General features: G+C 40.1%; 4 protein-coding genes across 4 annotated transcripts; all 4 read right to left on the bottom strand.

The window, feature by feature from the left end:
- Positions 1–1,997: 1,997 nt before the first annotated feature.
- Positions 1,998–4,570, bottom strand: LOC133002176 (granzyme A-like). The gene is made up of 5 exons (XM_061071941.1): positions 4,507–4,570; positions 4,277–4,418; positions 3,637–3,784; positions 2,258–2,533; positions 1,998–2,162 (listed from the first exon to the last, which is right to left on the bottom strand). The coding sequence occupies exons 1-5, from the start codon at positions 4,568–4,570 to the stop codon at positions 1,998–2,000; spliced, it is 795 nt and encodes a 264-aa protein (XP_060927924.1).
- A 2,338-nt stretch (positions 4,571–6,908) lies between these two features.
- LOC133001506 (granzyme K-like) lies at positions 6,909–8,813 on the bottom strand. The gene is given in 5 exon segments (XM_061071100.1): positions 6,909–7,225; positions 7,321–7,596; positions 7,701–7,848; positions 8,348–8,489; positions 8,579–8,813. Coding segments are annotated over 5 exon segments (789 nt in total). The 5' UTR covers positions 8,643–8,813; the 3' UTR covers positions 6,909–7,066.
- A 1,384-nt stretch (positions 8,814–10,197) lies between these two features.
- On the bottom strand, positions 10,198–20,316 carry LOC133002175 (polyserase-2-like). The gene is made up of 13 exons (XM_061071940.1): positions 20,253–20,316; positions 20,023–20,164; positions 19,360–19,498; positions 18,980–19,255; positions 18,715–18,884; positions 15,774–15,834; positions 15,316–15,591; positions 15,148–15,220; positions 12,357–12,425; positions 12,132–12,273; positions 11,458–11,596; positions 11,078–11,353; positions 10,198–10,982 (listed from the first exon to the last, which is right to left on the bottom strand). Exons 1-13 carry the CDS (start codon positions 20,314–20,316, stop codon positions 10,824–10,826), a joined length of 1,986 nt encoding a protein of 661 aa, XP_060927923.1. The 3' UTR covers positions 10,198–10,823.
- Positions 14,696–16,288, bottom strand: LOC133001508 (granzyme A-like). The gene is made up of 5 exons (XM_061071103.1): positions 16,225–16,288; positions 15,996–16,137; positions 15,696–15,834; positions 15,316–15,591; positions 14,696–15,220 (listed from the first exon to the last, which is right to left on the bottom strand). Exons 1-5 carry the CDS (start codon positions 16,286–16,288, stop codon positions 15,059–15,061), a joined length of 783 nt encoding a protein of 260 aa, XP_060927086.1. The 3' UTR covers positions 14,696–15,058.
- Positions 20,317–20,466: the final 150 nt, after the last annotated feature.

The following is a 20,466-nucleotide window of genomic DNA, read 5'->3' as shown; positions in this document are numbered from 1 at the left end:
CTGACATCCACTGAGAGATGTCAGTCAGACGGGCAGAGATTCCTGCTGCTACCTGTGTTTCAGATCGGGGAAGAGAGAGGATTAGTTGGGTGTCATCAGCATAGTGATGGTAGGAAAAGCCATGTGAGTGAATGACAGAGTTGTTGGACAGGGAGAAGAGGAGTGGACTCAGGAAGGAACCATGAGGGACCCCAGAAGTGAGAAGAAAAGGTTCAGACACAGATCCTCTCCAAGTTACCCAGTAAGTGCGGTCATTAAGGTAGGATGAGAGCAGGGAGAGAGTAGAGCCTGAGACACCCAGGGCCTGAACGCAGGAGATAAGGATCTGGTGGTTCACTAGGTCAAATGCAGCAGAAATGTCTCGAAGGATGAGGACAGAGGAGAGAGAGGCTGCTCTAGCAGTGTGAAGTTGCTCAGAGACAGCAACGAGGGCAGTCTCAGTTGAGTGGCCTGCCTTGAAACCAGACTGGTGAGGGTCCAGAAGGTTATTATGGTGGAGATAGGAGGAGAGTTGATTAAAGAAAGCTCGCTCGACAGTTTTGGAAAGAAAGGGAAGATAATTATAGAATCTATTTAATTTCTTGACTCAAGGGTTAGCTGAGTTGAGATCTTTTTCATTTTTATAACAGCGTTGTAAACGTAATTTGTTTTAAAATGAGCTTTTGCTTTGGTCCCAAAACTTCATTGGATGTAGGCAGCACGCACTATTAGAAAAATACATGTAAAATAATCTGAAAACAAACTATATAAAAAAAGGATTGGCTATCGTGTGCTTTTAGAATTTGCCACAACATCTACATGATGGTGACGTTTCTCTTTCAGTGTTGATTTTGAACAAAAGTTGATCCTTCCATTCCTATATCGTTTCACTGAAATAATCTCGACGAGGCTTTATGTTACGTAACTTCTGGGCAAATGGCCATTTCACATTTATTGACATTAACAATTTTGAAATAAAATAAACGCTCTGAGGTTTTATATGATAAAAAAAATGGCTAAAGTTCAAATCAGTTCAGTTATCCAAAAAACATTTCAGAGAACATTTTTCCAAGCCGCTTTGTTGAACTCACAGTGCTAATGTAATGCACATACTGTTTTCGTACCTGTCAATGTTTGAACCATGAATTAAATATGAACAAGAACAATACAACAACTTGGTGGAAGGATGTTGTACTGAATACCTGCTGCAACCCGCCTCCCCACCCCCATCCCCATCTCCAGCACAATGGGCGTCCTCCTCTTCTCGCCTCATGTGATTCTCCCTCTCTTTTCATGACTCACCTCCAAGAGACCTTCATCTTATTTAAAACATCACTTGGATAATACAGTCCTTGTTGGTGTTTGTAAATGTGAATATAACTTTAAACCTTTAATCAGAAGGAGAGGAACAGCTATTTTATAAAATGGCTGAGTTATCTTGACATTTGCTAAAAGTACATTAATAAATATGACAGCTTAATTTTTAGTGAACTACAGATGACCTGAAGAAGAGCAAGAGAAAGAAAACACAACATATGAAATGATTTGCTTTTATTTTAAACACTAATCTTAGGACCCTGAAACCAGAGAAAACACAATGCTGGGAGGGCGAACAAAACGTAAAAGAGTCAGCTGAGACAAAAAAAAGCTGAGCGAGAAAGACAGACAGACCATGTGCCCTCTTTATTTCGGCCTCTGCCTCTATGACGACAGAAATGTTGATGTGTGGCTTAAACACAGTATAAGAACATGGATCAGTGATGATTAGATATAACATCATGGGCCAGAATTGATCTTTATTACTACATCTGTCTGGTTGGCATCAGTCTGGTTGAAGGACTCAATAATGTCCCTTTGGCAATTTGCTGTCAGGATAAACACGTGTCTCTCCAGTTTAGATTTCAAAATAAAATCACCTCGGCCTGTTTTGTTGCAGCAGAAGCAGGAATCTCCCTCATATTACCTCACATAGAATTGATTAACATGGTTGCATATACAAAATCCTTCACAGCGGGTGCTCATTTAATGTCAGACTTCTTCATTGTATCTTTGATCCAGCTGAGTTGTTTCACTGTGAGATACATGTACACTCCTGGCTTTTTAGCCTGGCCACAGACCTTGGGTCCAAAAGAAGTGACTCCAACCAGACCTCCGCTGCACACCAGTGGGCCTCCTGAATCCCCCTACAGAGAAAACCACAGTCACTGACAGGCAGTCCAGACACTGACAGAAGGGACAGCAGTTAAATCCCTGCAAACAAACATTCACAGTTACTTACCACACAGGTGTCAGCTTCATTTTGCCCGTCTGAACCAGCACATATCATGCCACTGGTTATCACAGGATGTCTGTTGTAATATTCAACAGAGTTGCACTTCACTCTGTCGACCACAGTCACATTGACGGACATCAAGACGTCGGACATTTTCATAACACTGTTGTTTGTTTGGCCCCATCCTGCCACCATGCAGCTGGTCCCAGCTGCTGGATCTTTGATGGCATCACCCAACTTAAGATACTTCACTGTCTCGGTTTCTATCACAGATTCGTCAAGCTGAAATAAGTAAAGAACAAAATTAATGAAAAATCTCAAAGAATCCTGCCTACAAAAATAAAATAAAATTGCGACGCCCATTGAAAATTCGTTCAGAATACGTAAATTTTCACCACTTCCTAACTTTCTGCAAATTTTGGTAAGAAGTTGAGCATGTTAAAGCCCTCAAAAAGCCAATTCATTTGCCTGAATAATAATAATAATAATAATAATAATAATAATAACTAAAATTTTTAGGGCTGCAAAGCAGCACTGGGTGGGCCCGAGCACATCCATTTTGAAGCGTTGCATGCTTTTTGTCTGAAAAAACAAAAATAACCAGTTCTGAGAGAGAAAGAGACGTGACCTTTGCAAGACATAAAGTTTCCTTTGATCTAGGAAGACTGAAATCAAAGGATTCATGGTCCATGTATGTCCGCGTTACAGAACATCGTGTTTTAATGGCGTGTAATCAAATTTTGACGCCACGCCACGGTCATACCGTGTGATTAAAAAAAAATCCGTCAGTCAGTTTTTATCTCCATCTTGTTGTGATGACACTCATCTCAATTTGAAGTTGATCCGATGAAAACCCTGGTACAAGTGTATCAAAGAAAAAATGTGGAATATGGCCAAAATGGCCACTAAATACAAAATATCAGGCTTCCTGTTTTGTTTTTACAATTGCACCCAGAGACTTTTTTGTTTGTTTGGTCATGATACACCTGTATATCGATTTTTGTGAAGATAGGTCAATGGGAACACCTTCCGGGGGTCTCGGGGGGTCTCGGGGGGCACCGTTGAGCCATTTTGCGACGCCCATTGAAAATTCCTTCAGAATACGTAAATTTTCACCACTTTCTGACTTTCTGCAAATTTTGGTAAGAAGTTGAGCATGTTAAAGCCCTCAAAAAGCCAATTCATTTGCCTGAATAATAATAATAATAATAATAATAATAATAATAATAATAATAATAATAATAATAATCCTTACAATTTCAATAGGGTCTCACCAGACACCTTTGATGTCTGTGCTCGGGCCCTAATTAATGCTGAATCTCTTCACATATATTGGCTGATTGTTCCATTTATTCATTGACATTGCTGCTGTAATGTTATTTTACCTTGAGCAACATGATGTCATTGACCTTTGTAGCTGAATCATAGTTGGGATGTGGAAAATGCATCGGATCCTTTCTGACCTGCCTGGAATTCTCATTCTTTGCCTTGATGGAGTGCACCCCCAGCCACACAGTCTTAATTTTGGAACCCCTAAAACAAAGTATTATGTTTGATTACAATTCACAGAACTGTTCTGCGCGCCGATATTTAAAGTTATTTAGATAAGATAAGATTTTAAAAAATCCTTTCTTAGTCCCTCAACAAGGACGGCAACAAAGAGGTGAGTCAGAAATAGACACCAGTGAAGTGATGATAGGTAAACATGCGGTACTTATAAGTTCAAGGAAACACAAATGAACTGGTATGTAAAGAGAATATATAGAGTGGGAGAGTATATGCTCATTAAAATGATCGTATAACAGTGATCATGTGCGTCCAGTATGATAAAGTAACTGTGATTAAGTCATAATTAGCTCATGCATTCAAATAATGTTAACATGTTAACACATTTCCTTAATTTTCTATAACCACGTAAACATTTCTTAGATTTTAATCAGTACATAATGTCTTTTACACTGTCTGTTGGAAATGAAGATTATTGTTGGCGCATGTTCTAAAAATGTTGTAATTATGGTAACGCACTTCATACAGTGGGCAGCAGTCAGGACCCATGATTTATCGATCAGTATCCCTCCACAGCATTGTGTGAGACTCTGAAGCAGAGCCATGTACGGCAGCGAGTGGGGTTTCACTTCTTTCCCATTGATAATCTCAGAGCCATCACCTAAAACCAAAATTCAGATGATATATTTAAAATTCAAAAAAAAAAAAGGTAGTAGCTGTAATATTTTAATCTGAAATATTCTACTCACTTGAGTGGACAATGAGGAGGACCATGCAGGAGAAGAGACCGGTGAAAGCCCCCAGGCAGGACATGTCTTCTTTTCTCTCTCTCCGATGTGATGGTGAGTTGCACTGAAGCCCACCCTCAGTGCTCACACTCGTCTTTATGTCCTGAAGTCAAAGGATGTGGTCTAAGGATGGAAATTCAGCGAATTGGACGCAATCTTGACTTGAGAACTGATGTGGATCATCTCTGTGCAGAAGTCTGTGGTAAGCGCTGTTATCATTTAGCGCTCATCTGGTCAGGCGGAGGCTATAAGTGATGAAGTTTCTTTAATCAGTACAAAAATGTACATTTAAAACAGGCACATAACACTGACGGCTTATAAAGTGTGGGACAGCAACCAAATATGAAAAACGAATCAGTGAGCATTAGGCATGGTTCCTATAGTCTTCATACTGGATCAGCTACACCTTTATTGTGCAGGTAAGAGAGTGGTAATACTTTCACTAACTCTGTGTCAGAAAGAAAAAAAGCATCATATTGTTCAATAATCTTCAAATGAACAGAACACATCAATCAAGTCATTAATCTCACTGCATTAGTCAATTCCTACTGACACAGTTTACCACCACAGACACTAACTAATTGCTTTCTGATTACACTGTACCTACACATTGTCAGGTATGACTGGGGAAACAGCTTGCACACTGCTGCAACATCCCCCCCCCCCCCCCCAACCTCCAGCACCATGGGCTTCCTCCTCTTCTTCTCGCCTCATGTGATTCTCACTCTCTTTTCATGACTCACCTCCAAGAGACCTTCATCTTATATAAAAAATCATCTGGATAATACAGTCCTTGTTGGTGTTTGTAAATGTAAATAGTAATTTAAACCTTTATTCAGAAAGGAGGGGCATGGCAATTTTTGAAAAACGGCTGAGTTCTCTTGACACATTTTTAAAAAGTAAATATGGTAATTAAAGGGACTCTTACCTTTGTTGCATTTGAGAATTACAGCACATTCAAATCATCCCGCCTTCCTCCAATGCCCCACCCCCTCGTTCCCATCCGCGGTGTTTTTTTGAAGAAACTTTATTTACAACCTACTGCCTCCGCGCACGCACGTGAGTTTTTGTTTACCAAAGCAATGGATTCGGATTCAGAAGCACCGGTAAGTTATATACATTTACATTCACATATATATTTTTCAGTTCAATGGTTATTTGCACCATTTATGTGCGCCACAAGAAGCAGACGTAAAACCTGCATGTCCATGCAGCAAACAGACAGGTCTGTCGGCCAATAAGGTCCTTCGGTCCGAAGAATTTTATTGGTTGAAGTTTTCACTAAATATTATGAGAGTGAAATAATTGTTTGTTTTTACTCCTGGTGGGTCTGTCTTGCATTTTAGAGTGTCATTACCTTATTAATACCAATTTAACCTTATCCAAAAAAAGTGTAAAAATGCAACAAAGGTAAGAGTCCCTTTAAACAAAAATTGTTGGGGGGGGGGGGGGGGGGCATCTCCACCTCAGAACAATAATGTATCATAACCAGGGCCCCAAGTTCCCCCAAGTTCAAACCAAACCTTGAATGGGAGGAAACTACGGCTGGAATGTTCTTTACAAGTTGTTGAATTGAATTATACGTTTGAGAAGGTTTGTGGGAACCATCTGAACTACAGATGACCTGAAGAAGAGTAAGAGAAAGAAAACATAACATAAAAAATTGTCTGTTTTTATTTAAACACTGATCTTAGGACCATGAAACCAGAGAAAACCAGGGAAGGAGACCAAAATGTGAAAGAGTCAACTGAGAGAAAGAAAAGCTGAGAGTGAAAGACAGACAGACAATGTGCCTTCTTTATTTCGGCCTCTTCCTCTAGAATGCAGAAATGTTGGTGTGGGGTTTTAACACAGTTTAAGAACATGGATCACTGATGATTAGATCAGTGGTTTAACTGGTCTGGCTCTAGGACCCACCATCACCCCTTAAAGACAAGCTCCGACCAAAATCGAGGAAAATGTTCCACTTCTCAAATTTATTTAAACAAAAGATGATGCAGTTTGAGCCTGAGATAGTACAGAATATCACAGTATGCAACACAATAAAACAAGTTTAATGATAAACCAAAACGACCAGCAGGTGGCGATGCTAGTGAGGGAAATATTCCTTTTACACTCAATTAGCTGTATTTTAATTAAAACCCCAAAAGTGCATCTTAGGGACACAAGGTAATACAACATACTGTTAAGGACTTTGAATGGACAGCACTCCGCTGCAAAAAAAAACAACCTTCAAAGTAAAAGCACAGGATTCTTTTTTTATTTTTTTTGGGGCCCGGGACCCACCAGTTGAGAATCACTGTATTAGATAAAACATCATGGCCCAGAATTGATCTTTATTGCAACACTTTTTTTCCACAAGACTTGAGCTGAAACCTCAGTTTCAAAGTAGGCTCTTGATGCAGGAAGTGGTGACCTCGGCCTGTTTTATATCAGCAGAAGCAGAAATCTCCCTCATATCACCTCACATAGAATTGATTAACATGGTCGCAAATACAAAATCCTTCACAGCAGGTGCTCATTAAATGTCAGACTTCTTCATTGTCTTTTTGATCCATTTGAGTTGTTTCACTGTGAGATACGAGTAAACTCCTGGCTTCTTAATCAGGCCACACTTGTACCCGAAAGAAGTGACTCCAACCAGCCCTCTGCTGCACACCAGTGGGCCTCCTGAATCCCCCTACAGAGAAAACCACAGTCACTGACAGGCAGTCCAGACACTGACAGGAGGGGCGGCAGTTAAATCCGTGCAAACAAACATTCACTGTTACTTACCCCACAAGTGTCAGCTTCATTTTGACCGTCTGAACCAGCACATATCATATCACTGGTGATCACAGGTTTGCAGTTGTAATATTCAGCAGAGTTGCACTTCACTCTGTCGACCACAGTCACATTGACAGACATCAAGACGTCAGACATTTCCATGGCATCCTAGTTTGTTTGGCCCCATCCTGCCACCATGCAGCTGGTCCCAGCTGCTGGATCTTCGATGGCATCATCCAACTTAAGATACTTCACTGTCTCGGTTTCATTCACAGATTGGCCAAGCTTAAATAAGAAAAGAACAAAATATATTAATGCTGAATCTCTTTGCATATATTGGCTGATTTTCCATCTATTAATTTATATTGATGCTGTAATGTTATTTTTACCTTGAGCAACATGAGTTCATTGACCTTTGTATCGTTATCATAGCAGGGATGTGGAAAATGCATCGGAACCTCTCTGACCTTCCTGGAATTCTCCTCATTTGCCTTGATGGAGTGTACCCCCAGCAACACGGTCGTAATGTTGGCACCGCTAAAACACAGTATTATGTTTGATTACAATTCACAGAACTGCTCTGCTTGCTGATATTTAGAGTGTTTTTAGATAAGATAAGATAAGATAATCCTTTCTTAGTCCCTCAACAAGGACAGCAGCAGAGAGGTGAGTCAGAAATAGAGACAAGTGAAGTAATGATAGGTAAACATGAGATACTTATAAGTGCAAGGAAACACAAATTAACTGGTTTGTAAACAGAATATATAGATTGGGAGAGTATATGCTCATTAAAATGATCGTATAACAGTGATCATGTGCGTCCAGTATGATAAAGTAACTGTGATTAAGTCTTAATTAGTTCATGCATTCAGATCATGTTAACATGTTATTTTATCCAAGACATTTGCTTCATTTTCTATAACCACGTAAACATTTCTTAGATTTTAGTCAGTACATAATGTCTTTTACACTGTCTGTTGGAAATGAAGATTATTGTTTGCGCATGTTCTGAAATGTTGTAATTATGGTAACGCACTTCATACAGTGGGCAGCAGTCAGGACCCATGATTCATCGATCAGTATCCCTCCACAGCATTGTGTGGGACTCTGAAGCAGAGCCATGTACGGCAGTGAGTGGGGCTTCACTTCTGTCCCATTGATAATCTCAGAGCCATCACCTAAAACCAAAATTGAGATGATACATTTAAAAATCAAGAAAAAGAAAAAGTAGGACCTGAAATATTTAAATCAGAAATATTCTACTCACTTGAGTGGACAATGAGGAGGACCATGCAGGAGAAGAGACCGGTGAAAGCCCCCAGGCAGGACATCTTCTTTTCTCTCTCTCTGATGTGATGGTGAGATGCACTGAAGCCCCCCCTCAGTGCTCACACTCGTCTTTATGTCCTGAAGTCAAAGGATGTGGTCTGAGGATGGAAATTCAGCGAATTGGACGCAATCTTGACTTGAGATCTGATGTGAACCATCTCTGTGCAGAAGTCTGTGGTAACCGCTGTTATCATTTAGCGCTCATCTGGTCGGGTGGAGATTATAAGTGATGCAGTTTCTTTAATCACATCAAAAAACTAATCAGTGAGCACAAGGCATAGCTCCCATCGTCTTTATACTGGATACGATAATTAGCAGCCGATTTAAGCTTCACCTTTATTGTACATGTAAGAGAGTGGTAATACTTTCACTAACTCCGTGTCAGAAAGAAAATAAGCATCATGTTGTTCAATTATCTTCAAATGAATAGAACACATCAATCAAGTCATTAATCTCACTGCATTAGTTAATTCCTACTGACACAGTTTGCCACCACAGACACTAACAAATTGCTTTCTGATTACACCGTACCTACACATTGTCAGCTATGACTCGGGAAACAGCTTTTTAGTGTAGGTGTAGGTCTTAGACAGTGAATATAACTCTGGTACAGTACATTTATACTTTAAAATATCCCAGATACACCACGGATATAAAACCAAACAAACCTAATGGTGAAGGCGTGAGAACGGCAATATTTGTGCACGTAATACTTTCTCTGAAAAACCTCAAATATATTTCATTTCTTGACTCATCAGTGTTAACTGAGTTGAGATCTTTTTCATTTTTAATCACAGCGTTGTTAAAGTCATTTGTTTGAAATGAGCTTCGGCCTTGGTCCCAAAACCTCATTGGATGTAGGAAGAACGCACTAATAAAAAAAATCTTAAACTGTGTTTGACTGAGTTCTCTTAACATTTGCAAAAAGTAAATATGGTAATTAAACAAAAATTGGGGGGGGAGGGGGGGGGCCCAATCTCCACCTCAGATCAATAATGTATCATAACAAGGTCGCCAAGTTCCCCAAGTTCAAACCAAACCTTGAATGTGAGCAAACTAGGGCTGGAATGTTCTTCACAAAATGTTGAATTGAATTATACGTTTGAGAAGGTTTGTGGGAACCATCTGAACTACAGATGACCTGAAGAAGAGTAAGAGAAAGAAAACATAACATAAATAATAATCTGTTTTTATTTGAACACTGATCTTAGGACCATGAAACCAGAGAAAACCAGGGAAGGAGATCAAAACCCCTCATAAATGTTGAGTGTACTTAAAATGTAAGTCGCTTTGGACAAAAGCGTCAGCTAAATAACATGTAATGTAATGTAAAAAACGTGAAAGAGTCAGCTGAGAGAAAGAAAAGCTGAGAGAGAAAGACAGACAGACAACGTGCCCTCTTTATTTCGGTCTCTGCCTCTAGACTGCAGAAATGTTGGTGTGGGGTGTTAACACAGTATAAGAACATGGATCAGTGATGATTAGATCAGTGGTTTAACTGGTCTGGCTTCAGCACCCACCATCACCCTTTAAAGACGAGCCGAGACCCAAATCGAGGAAAATGTTCCACTTCTCAAATTTATTTAAACAAAAGATGGTGCAGTTTGAACCTGAGATAGAACAGAATATCACAGTATGCAACACAATAAAACAAGTTTAATGTTAATCCAAAACAACCAGCAGGTGGCGATGCAAGGGAGGGAAATATCCCTTTTACACTCAATTAGCTGCATTTTGATTAAAAAACAAAAAGTGCATCTTAGGGACTCTGCAAAATAACAACCTTCAAAGTAAAAGCACAGGATTTATTTCTTTAAATTTTTTTGGGCCGCGACCCACCAGTTGAGAATCACTGGAATAGATAAAACATCATGGCCCAGAATTTATCTTTACTGCAACACTTTTTTTCCACGACACTTGAGCTGAAACCTTAGATTCAAAGTAGGCTCTTGATGCAGGAAGTGGTGAATCTGTCTGGTTGGCATCAGTCTGGTTGAAGGACTCAATAATGTCCCTTTGGCGATTTGCTGTCATGATAAACACTTGTCTCTCCGGTTTAGATTTCAAAATAAAATCACCTCGGTCTGTTTTATTGTAGCAGAAGCAGAAATCTCTCTCGTTTCACCTCACATAGAATTGATTAACATGGTCGCAAATCCAAAATCCTTCACAGCGGGTGCTCATTAAATGTCAGACTTCTTCATTGTCTTTTTGATCCAGCTGAGTTGTTTCACTGTGAGATACGAGTACACTCCTGGCTTGTCTTTCCGGCCACACTCGTACCCGAAAGAAGTGACTCCAACCAGCCCTCCGCTGCACACCAGTGGGCCTCCTGAATCCCCCTGTAGAGAAAACCACAGTCACTGACAGGCAGTCCAGACACTGACAGGAGGGACGGCAGTTAAATCCCTGCAAACAAACATTCACACTAACTTACCTGACAGGTGTCAGCTTCATTTTTCCCGTCTGAACCGGCACATATCATGCCACTGGTGATGACGGGATGTCTGTTGTAATATTCAGCAGAGTTGCATTTCACTCTGTCGACCACAGTCACATTGACGGACATCAAGACATTGGACATTTTCTTAACACTGTTGTTTGTATGGCCCCATCCTGCCACCATGCAGCTGGTCCCAGCTGCTGGATCTTCGATGGCATCACCCAACTTAAGATACTTCACCGTCTTGGTTTCCTTCACAGATTTACCAAGCTGGAATAAGAAAAGAACAAAATGTATTAATGCTGAATATCTTTACATATATTGGCTGATTGTTCCATCTATTCATTTACATTGATGCTGTAATGTTATTTTACCTTGAGCAACATGAGGTCATTGACCTTTGTAGCTGAATTATAGTCGTTATGTGGAATGCGCTTCTTAACCTTTATGACCTGCCTGGACTTGTCTTTTTTGGCCTTGATGGAGTGCACCCCCAGCAACACGGTCTTAATTCTGCAAGAGCAAAAAGAAAGTATTGTGTTTTATTACAATTACGGAACTGTTCTGCAAGCAGATTCTTTAAGTGTTTTAGATAAGATGAGATAAGATAATCCTTTCTTTGTCCCTCAACAAGCACGGCAGCAAAAAGAACAGTCAGATATACACACCAGTGAAGTGATGATAATTGAACATGCGATACTTATAAGTGCAAGGAAACACAAATTAACTAATATATAAACAGAATATATACAGTTGGAGAGTATATGACTCTTTAGATTGATCGTATTACAGTGATCATGTGCGTCCAGTATGATTAAGTAACTGTGATTAAGTCATAATTAGTTTATGCATTCAGATCATGTTAACATGTTATTTTATCCACACTTGCCTCAGCAAAGAAATACGTGAGAAACATAATGCTGTATTTTCTATAACCACGTAAAATTACTTAGATTTTAATCAGTACATAATGTCTTTTACACTGTCCACTGAAAATGAAGATTATTGTTGGCGCATGTTCTAAAATTTTGTAACTATGGTAACGCACTTTTTACAGTGGGCAGCAGTCAGGACCCATGATTCATCGATCAGTATCCCTCCACACTCTGGTTTTGTTGTCTTAAGAAGAGCCATGTACGGCAGCGAGTGGGGCTTCACTTCTTTCCCATCGATAATCTCAGAGCCATCACCTGAAACCAGAATTCAGATGATATATTTAAGAGAAAAAAAAAAGCAGTAGCTGAAATATTTAAATCTAAAATATTCTACTCACTTGAGTGGACAATGAGGAGGACCATGCAGGAGAAGAGACCGGTGAAAGCCCCCAGGCATGACATGTCTTCTTATCTCTCTCTTTGATGCGATGGTGAGATGCACTGAAGCCCCCCCTCAGTGCTCACACTCGTCTTTATCTCTTGAAGTCAAAGGATGTGGTCTGACCATGGAAACTCATGAGTCAGCGTATTGGATGCAAACTTGACATGAGAACTGATGTGCATCATCTCTGTGCAGAAGTCTGTTGTAGCCGCTCTTATCATTTACCGCTCATCATGTCGGGTGGAGACTATAAGTGATGCATGTCATGATCAATGTGCAGACGTGTCAGTGAGGTCGGGCCCAGAACGCAGCTGCTCAACGTGGAGGCTGGTGTCGACCTTCTCGGCTTCACTTCCCTGATGAGTGGCTTTAATCACGACTCAGAGGAAACCTAGACTGCTGGAGGAAAGTGAACGTGACACAAGGCAGGGGGGGGGACAAATGCACAAAAATTTAAAACACTAAGAAAGGTTTATTTTCATTTAATGTTACCTTGAATAAATTCTTTTTTTTAATCAGTACAAAAATGTTAAAAACAGGCATTTAACACTAACGGCTTATAAACTGTGGGATAGCAACCAAATATGAAAACCTAATCAGTGAGCATTAGTCATGGTTCCTATAGTCTTTATACTGGATCAGCTTCACTTTTATTGTACAGGTAAGAGAGTGGTAATACTTTCACTAACTCTGTAAGAATCAAAATAAGCATCATGTTGTTCAATAATCTTCAAATGAACAGAACAAATCAATCAAGTCATCAATCTCACTGCATTAGTTAATTCCTACTGACTCAGTTTGCCACCACAGACACTAACTTATTGCTTTCTGATTTCACCGTACCTTCACATTGTCAGGTATGACTGGGAAACAGCTTGTCAGTGTAAGTGTAGGTCTTACACAGTAAATATAACTCTGGTACAGTACATTTATACTTTAAAATATCCCAGATACACAACAGATATAAAACCAAACAAACCTAATGGTGAAGGCGTGAGAACGGCAATATTTGTGCATGTAATACTTTCTCTGAAAAACCTAAAATCTATTTCATTTCTTGACTCAACGTTTAGCTGAGTTGAGATCTCTTTAATTTTTAATCATAGCGTTGTTAACGTCATTTGTTTGAAATGAGCTTCGGCCTTGGTCCCAAAACCTCATTGCATATAGGCAGCACGCACTAATAAAAAAATAGATGTAAAAAAATCTTAAACTGTGTTTGACTGAGCTCCACACTGCTGCACCCCCCCACCCCTCCCCATCTCAAGCACCATGGGTTTCCTCGTCTTCTTCTCGCCTCATGTGATTCTCTCTCTCTTTTCATGACTCACATCCAAGAGACCTTCATCTTATTTAAAACATCATCTGGATAATACAGTCCTTGTTGGTGTTTGTAAATGTTAATAATACTTTAAACCTTTATTCAGAAAGGAGGGGCATAGCAATTTTTGAAAAAAAACTGAGTTCTCTTAACATTTGCAAAAAGTTAACATGGTAATTAAACAAAAATGGGGGGGGGGGGGGTCCCAAATCTCCACCTCTGATCAATAATGTATCATAACCAGGTCCCCATGTTCCCCAAGTTCAAACCAAACCTTGAATGTGAGCAAACTAGGGCTGGAATGTCCTTTACAAGTTGTTGAATTGAATTATACGTTTGAGAAGGTTTGTGGGAACCAACTAAACTACAGATGACCTGAAGAAGAGTAAGATAAAGAAAACATGACATAAAAAAGGATCTGTTTTTATTTGAACACTGATTTTAGGACCATGAAAACACAGAAAACCAGGGAAGGAGATCAAAACCTGAAAGAGTCAGCTGAGAGACAGAAAAGCTGAGAGAGAAAGACAGACAGACAATGTGCCCTCTTTATTTCGGCCTCTTCCTCTAGACTACAGAAATGTTGGTGTTGGGTTTTAACACAGTATGAGAGCATGGATCAGTGATGATTAGATCAGTGGTTTAACTGGTCTGGCTTCAGGACCCACCATCACCCCTTAAAGACAAGACGAGACCCAAATCGAGGAAAATGTTCCACTTCTCGAATTTATCTAAACAAAAGATGGTGCAGTTTGAACCTGAGAAGGTACAGACTATCACAGTATGCAACACAATAAAACAAGTTTAATGTTAATCCAAAACAACCAGCAGGTGGCGTTGCAAGGGAGGTAAATATTCCCTTTTACACTCAATTAGCAGCATTTTAATTAAAAAACAAAAAATGCATCTTAGGGACTTTGCAAAAAACAACAACTTCAAAGTAAATGTAAATGCAAATTTTTTTCTTAAAATTTGTTTTGGCCCGCTATCCACCAGTTGAGAATCACTGAAATAGATAAAACATCATGGCCCAGAATTTATCTTTATTGCAACACTGTTTTTCCACAACACTTGAGCTGAAACCTCAGTTTTACAGTAGGCTCTTGATACAGGAAGTGGTGAATCTGTCTGGTTGGCATCAGTCTGGTTGAAGGACTCAATAATATCCCTTTGGCGATTTGCTGTCATGATAAACACGTGTCTCTCCAGTTTAGATTTCAAAATAAAATCACCTCGGCCTGTTTTATTGCAGCAGAAGCAGAAATCTCCTTCGTTTCACCTCACATAGAATTGATTAACATGGTTGCAAATACAAAATCCTTCACAGCGGGTGCTCATTAAATGTCAGACTTCTTCATTGTCTTTTTGATCCAGCTGAGTTGTTTCACTGTGAGATACGAGTACACTCCTGGCTTATTAGTCTTGCCACAGACCTTGGGTCCATAACAAGTGACTCCAACCAGCCATCCGTTGCACACCAGTGGGCCTCCTGAATCCCCCTACAGAGAAAACCACAGTCACTGACAGGCAGTCCAGACACTATCAGGAGGAATGGCAGATAAATCCCTGCAGACAAACATTCAGTGTTTCTTACCCGACAAGTGTCAGCAGTCCTTTTCACGTCTGAACCGGCACATATCATGCCACTGGTGATCACAGGTGTGCAGTTGTAATATTCAGCAGAGTTGCACTTCACTCTGTCGACCACAGTCACATTGACGGACATCAAGACGTCGGACATTTTCTTAACACTGTTGTTTGTTTGGCCCCATCCTGCCACCATGCAGCTGGTCCCAGCTGCTGGTTCTTTGATGGCATCACCCAACTTAAGACACTTCACCGTCTTGGTTTCCTTCACAGATTTGCCAAGCTGAAATAATAATAGAACAAAATGTATTAACGCTGACTCTCTTCACATATATTGGCTGATTGGTCCATTTATTCATTAACAATGATGCTGTAATGTTATTTTACCTTGAGCAACATGAGGTCATTGACCTTTGTATCGTTATCATAGCAGGGATGTGGAAAATGCTTCGGATACTTTCTGACCTGCCTGGAATTCTCTTCATTTGCCTTGATGGAGTGCACCCCCAGCAACACGGTCTTAATGCTGCAAGAGCAAAAACACAGTATTGTGTTTGATTACAATTCACATATCTGTTCTGCACTCTGATATACAACAGAATATATACAGTGGGAGAGTATATGCCTACTTGGATTTATCGTATTACAGTGGTCATGTTCTGAAATGTTGTTATTATGGTAACGCACTTCATACAGTGGGCAGCAGTCAGGACCCATGATTTATCGATCAGTATCCCTCCACACTCTGGTTTGGTTGTCTCAAGCAGAGCCATGTACGGCAGCGAGTTGGGCTTCACTTCTTTCCCTCTGATAATCTCCGAGCCATCACCTAAAACCAAAATTCAGATGATACATTAGAAAAAAATATAAAGGTAAGTAAAAGCTGAAATATTTAAATTGGAAATATTCTACTCACTTGAGTGGACAATGAGGAGGACCATGCAGGAGAAGAGACCGGTGAAAGCCCCCAGGCAGGACATGTCTTCTTATCTCTCTCTTTGATGCGATGGTGAGATTCACTGAAGCCCCCCCTCAGTGCTCACACTCGTCTTTATCTCTTGAAGTCAAAGGATGTGGTCTGACCATGGAAACTCATGAGTCAGCGTATTGGATGCAAACTTGACATGAGAACTGATGTGCATCATCTCTGTGCAGAAGTCTGTTGTAGCCGCTCTTATCATTTACCGCTCATCATGTCGGGTGGAGACTATAAGTGATGCATGTCATGATCAATGTGCAGACGTGTCGGTGAGGTCGGGCCCAGAACGCAGCTGCTAAACGTGAAGGCTGGTGTCGACCTTCTCAGCTTCACTTCCCTTATGAGTGGCTTTAATCACGACTCAGAGGAAACCTAGACTGCTGGAGGAAAGTGAACGTGACACAAGGCAGGGGGGGGGACAAATGCACAAAAAATAAAACTCTTAGAAAGGTTTATTTTCATTTATTGTTACATTGAATAAATTGTTTTTTTAATCAGTACAAAAATGTAAATGTAAAACAGGCCTTTAACACTAACGGCTAAAATGTTGGAAAGCAACCAAATATGAAAAACTAATCAATGAGCATTAGGCATGGTTCCTATAGTCTTCATACTGGATCAGCTTCACCTTTATTGTGCAGGTAAGAAGAGTGGTAATACTTTCACTAACTCTGTGTCAGAAAGAAAACAAGCATCATGTTGTTCAATAATCTTCAAATGAACAGAACACATCAATCAAGTCATCAATCTCACTGCATTAATTTATTCCTACTGACACAGTTTACCACCACAGACAGTAACTAATTGCTTTCTGATTACACCGTACCTACACATTGTCAGGTATGACTGGGGAAACAGCTTGCACACTGCTGCAACATCCCCCCCCCCCCTCCTTCCCCAACCTCTAGCACCAAGGGCTTCCTCCTCTTCTTCTCGCCTCATGTGATTCTCACTCTCTTTTCATAACTCACCTCCAAGAGACCTTCATCTTATTTAAAACATCATCTAGATAATACAGTCCTTGTTTGTGTTTGTAAATGTGAATAATACTTTAAACCTTTATTCAGAAAGGAGGGGCAAGGCAATTTTTAAAAAACGGCTGAGTTCTCTTGACATTGGCAAACAGTAAATACGGTAATTAAACAAAAATTGGGGGGGGGGGTCCCCATCTCCACCTCAGATCAATAATGTATCATAACCAGGTCCCCAAGTTCCCCAAGTTCAATCCAAACCTTGAATGTGAAGGGCTGGAATGTTCTTTACAAGTTGTTGAATTGAATTATACGTTTAAGGAAGGTTTGTGGGAACCATCTGAACAACAGATGACCTGAAGAAGAGTAAAAGAAAGAAAACATAACATAAAGAATGATCTGTTTTTATTTGAACACTGATCTTAGGACCCTGAAACCAGAGAAAACCAGGGAAGGAGATCAAAACCTGAAAGAGTCATCTGAGAGAAAGAAAAGCTGAGAGAGAAAGACAGACAACGTGCACTCTTTATTTTGGCCTCTGCCATAGACTACAGAAATGTTGGTGTGAGGTTTTAACACAGTATAAGAACATGGATCAGTCACTGCGGTTACATGTGTCCGATTGAAACCCGATTTCTGGCGTTGTCGGGTTTCAATCGAAGATCCATTTCATGTAACTCCACAAATGTAGATTTCTTGTGTCCGACTGAAGTCGGATAACCACCCCCAGATAAGTACATCGGATTTGGCTGTATATCGGACAACGTGCGCATGTAACTCTGGAAGCTAGACAACAACTGGAGATGACGTCTTTGCGCATGCTTGAAAGATGGTGCAGTTTGAACCTGAGATAGTACAGAATATCACATTATGCAACACAATAAAACAAGTTTAGTGTTAAACCAAAACGACCATCAGGTGACGATGCCAGAGAGGGAATTGTTCCCTTTTAAACTAAATTAGCTGCATTTTAATTAAAAACCAAAAACTGCATCTTAAGGACACAAGGTAAAACAACATATTGTTAAGGAGTTTGTATAGACGGCACTCCACTGCAAAAAAAAACAACCTTCAAAGTAAAAGCACAGGATTTTTTCTTTAATTTTTTTTGGCCTACTTCCCACTAGTTGAGAATCACTGGATTAGATAAAACATCATGGCCCAGAATTTATCTTTATTGCAACACTGTTTTTCCACAACACTTGAGCTGAAACCTCAGTTTTAAATTAGGCTCTTGATGCAGGAAGTGGTGAATCTGTCTGGTTGGCATCAGTCTGGTTGAAGGACTCAATAATGTCCCTTTGGCAATTTGCTTTCATGATAAACACGTGTCTCTCCAGTTTAGATTTCAAAATAAAATCACCTCAGCCTGTTTTTTTGCAGCAGGAGCAGAAATCTCCATCATATCACCTCACATAGAATTGATTAACATGGTCGCAAATACAAAATCCTTCACAGCGGGTGCTCATTAATGTCAGACTTCTTCATTGTCTTTTTGATCCAGCATAGTTGTTTCACTGTGAGATACATGTACACTCCTGGCTTTTTAATCAGGCCACACTTGTACCCGAAAGAAGTGACTCCAACTAGCCCTCTGCTGCACACCAGTGGGCCTCCTGAATCCCCCTACAGAGATAACCACAGTCACTGACAGGCAGTCCAGACACTGACAGGAGGGACGGCAGTTAAATCCCTGCAAACAAACATTCACTGTTACTTACCCCACAAGTGTCAGCTTGATTTTTCCAGTCTGAACCGGCACATATCATGCTGCTGGTGATGTCGGGTTTCCTGTTGTAATATTCAGCAGAGTTGCACTTCACTCTGTCGACCACAGTCACATTGACGGACATCAAGATGTCGGACATTTTGTTAACTCTGTTATTTGTTTGGCCCCATCCTGCCACCATGCAGCTGGTCCCAGCTGCTGGTTCTTCGATGGCATCACCCAACTTAAGACACTTCACCGTCTTGGTTTCCTTCACAGATTCGTCAAGCTGAAATAATAATAGAACAAAATGAATTAATGCTGACTCTCTTCACATATATTGGCTGATTGTTCCATTTATTCATTAACATTAATGCTGTAATGTTATTTTACCTTGAGCAACATGAGGTCATTGACTTTTGTAGCTGAATTATAGCCGGGATGTTGAAAACGCTTCTTAACCTTTATGACCTGCCTGGACTTGTCTTTTTTGGCCTTGATGGAGTGCACCCCCAGCAACACTGTCTCCATTCTGCATTAGCAAAAACACAGTATTGTGTTTGATTACAATTCACAGAACTGTTCTGCACGCTGATATTTAAAGTGTTTTTAGATATGATGAGATAAGATAAGATAATCCTTTCTTAGTCCCTCAACAAGGACGGCAGCAAAAAGAACAGTCAGAAATAGACACCAGTGAAGTGATGATAAGTAAACATGCGGTACTTATAAGTGCAAGGAAACACAAACGAACAAGTATGTAAAAAGAATATATACATTGGGAGAGTATATGCCTCATTAGATTGATCATATTACAGTGAACATGTGCGTCCAGTATAATAAAGTAACTGTGATTAAATCATAATTAGTTTATGAATTCAGATCATGTTAACATGTCATTGCAAATAAATCCGATAGAAACATTATGCTGCACTTTCTATAACCACATTCATTTTCTTAGATTTTAATCAGTACATTATGTCTTTTACACTGTTAGTTGGAAATTAAGATTATTGTTGGCGCATGTTCTGAAATGTTGTAACTATGGTAACGCACTCTTTACAGTGGGCAGCAGTCAGGACCCATGATTTATCGATCAGTATCCCTCCACAGAATTTTGCTGGTATCTCAAGCAGAGCCATGTACGGCAGCGAGTTGGGCTTCACTTTTTTCCCATTGATAATCTCAGAGCCATCACCTAAAAACAAAATTCAGATGATACATTAGAAAACAATATATAGAAAAAGTAATTGCAGAAATATTTAAATCAGAAATATTCTACTCACTTGAGTGGACAATGAGGAGGACCATGCAGGAGAAGAGACCGTTGAAAGCCCCCAGGCAGGACATGTCTTCTTATCTCTCTCTTTAATGCGATGGTGAGATGCACTGAAGCCCCCCCTCAGGGCTCACACTCGTCTTTATCTCTTGAAGTCAAAGGATGTGGTCTGACCATGGAAACTCATGAGTCAGCTTATTGGACGCAGTCTTGACCTGAGA

Source organism: Limanda limanda, chromosome 5 (assembly GCF_963576545.1).
Source record: "Limanda limanda chromosome 5, fLimLim1.1, whole genome shotgun sequence".
Taxonomy (NCBI): Eukaryota; Metazoa; Chordata; class Actinopteri; order Pleuronectiformes; family Pleuronectidae; genus Limanda; species Limanda limanda.
The sequence above is the reverse complement of the archived record's forward strand: the minus strand, read 5'-3'. Positions and strand labels throughout refer to the sequence as shown.

Coding starts and splice junctions, on each gene's coding strand:
- LOC133002176 (XM_061071941.1), bottom strand. CDS start 4,570: ATGTCCTGCCTGGGGGCTTTCACCGGTCTCTTCTCCTGCATGGTCCTC. Junction 3,785..4,276: donor ACTGCTGCCCACTGTATGAA/GTGCGTTACCAT, acceptor ACTTTGTTTTAG/GGGTTCCAAAATTAAGACTG. Junction 2,163..2,257: donor ATGAAGCTGACACCTGTGTG/GTAAGTAACTGT, acceptor TTTTCTCTGTAG/GGGGATTCAGGAGGCCCACT.
- LOC133001508 (XM_061071103.1), bottom strand. CDS start 16,288: ATGTCCTGCCTGGGGGCTTTCACCGGTCTCTTCTCCTGCATGGTCCTC. Junction 16,138..16,224: donor CCTCCTCATTGTCCACTCAA/GTGAGTAGAATA, acceptor TTTTGGTTTTAG/GTGATGGCTCGGAGATTATC. Junction 15,221..15,315: donor GGACTGCTGACACTTGTCGG/GTAAGAAACACT, acceptor TTTTCTCTGTAG/GGGGATTCAGGAGGCCCACT.
- LOC133002175 (XM_061071940.1), bottom strand. CDS start 20,316: ATGTCCTGCCTGGGGGCTTTCAACGGTCTCTTCTCCTGCATGGTCCTC. Junction 19,499..20,022: donor ACTGCTGCCCACTGTAAAGA/GTGCGTTACCAT, acceptor TTGCTAATGCAG/AATGGAGACAGTGTTGCTGG. Junction 11,597..12,131: donor ACTGCTGCCCACTGTAAAAA/GTGCGTTACCAT, acceptor TTGCTCTTGCAG/AATTAAGACCGTGTTGCTGG.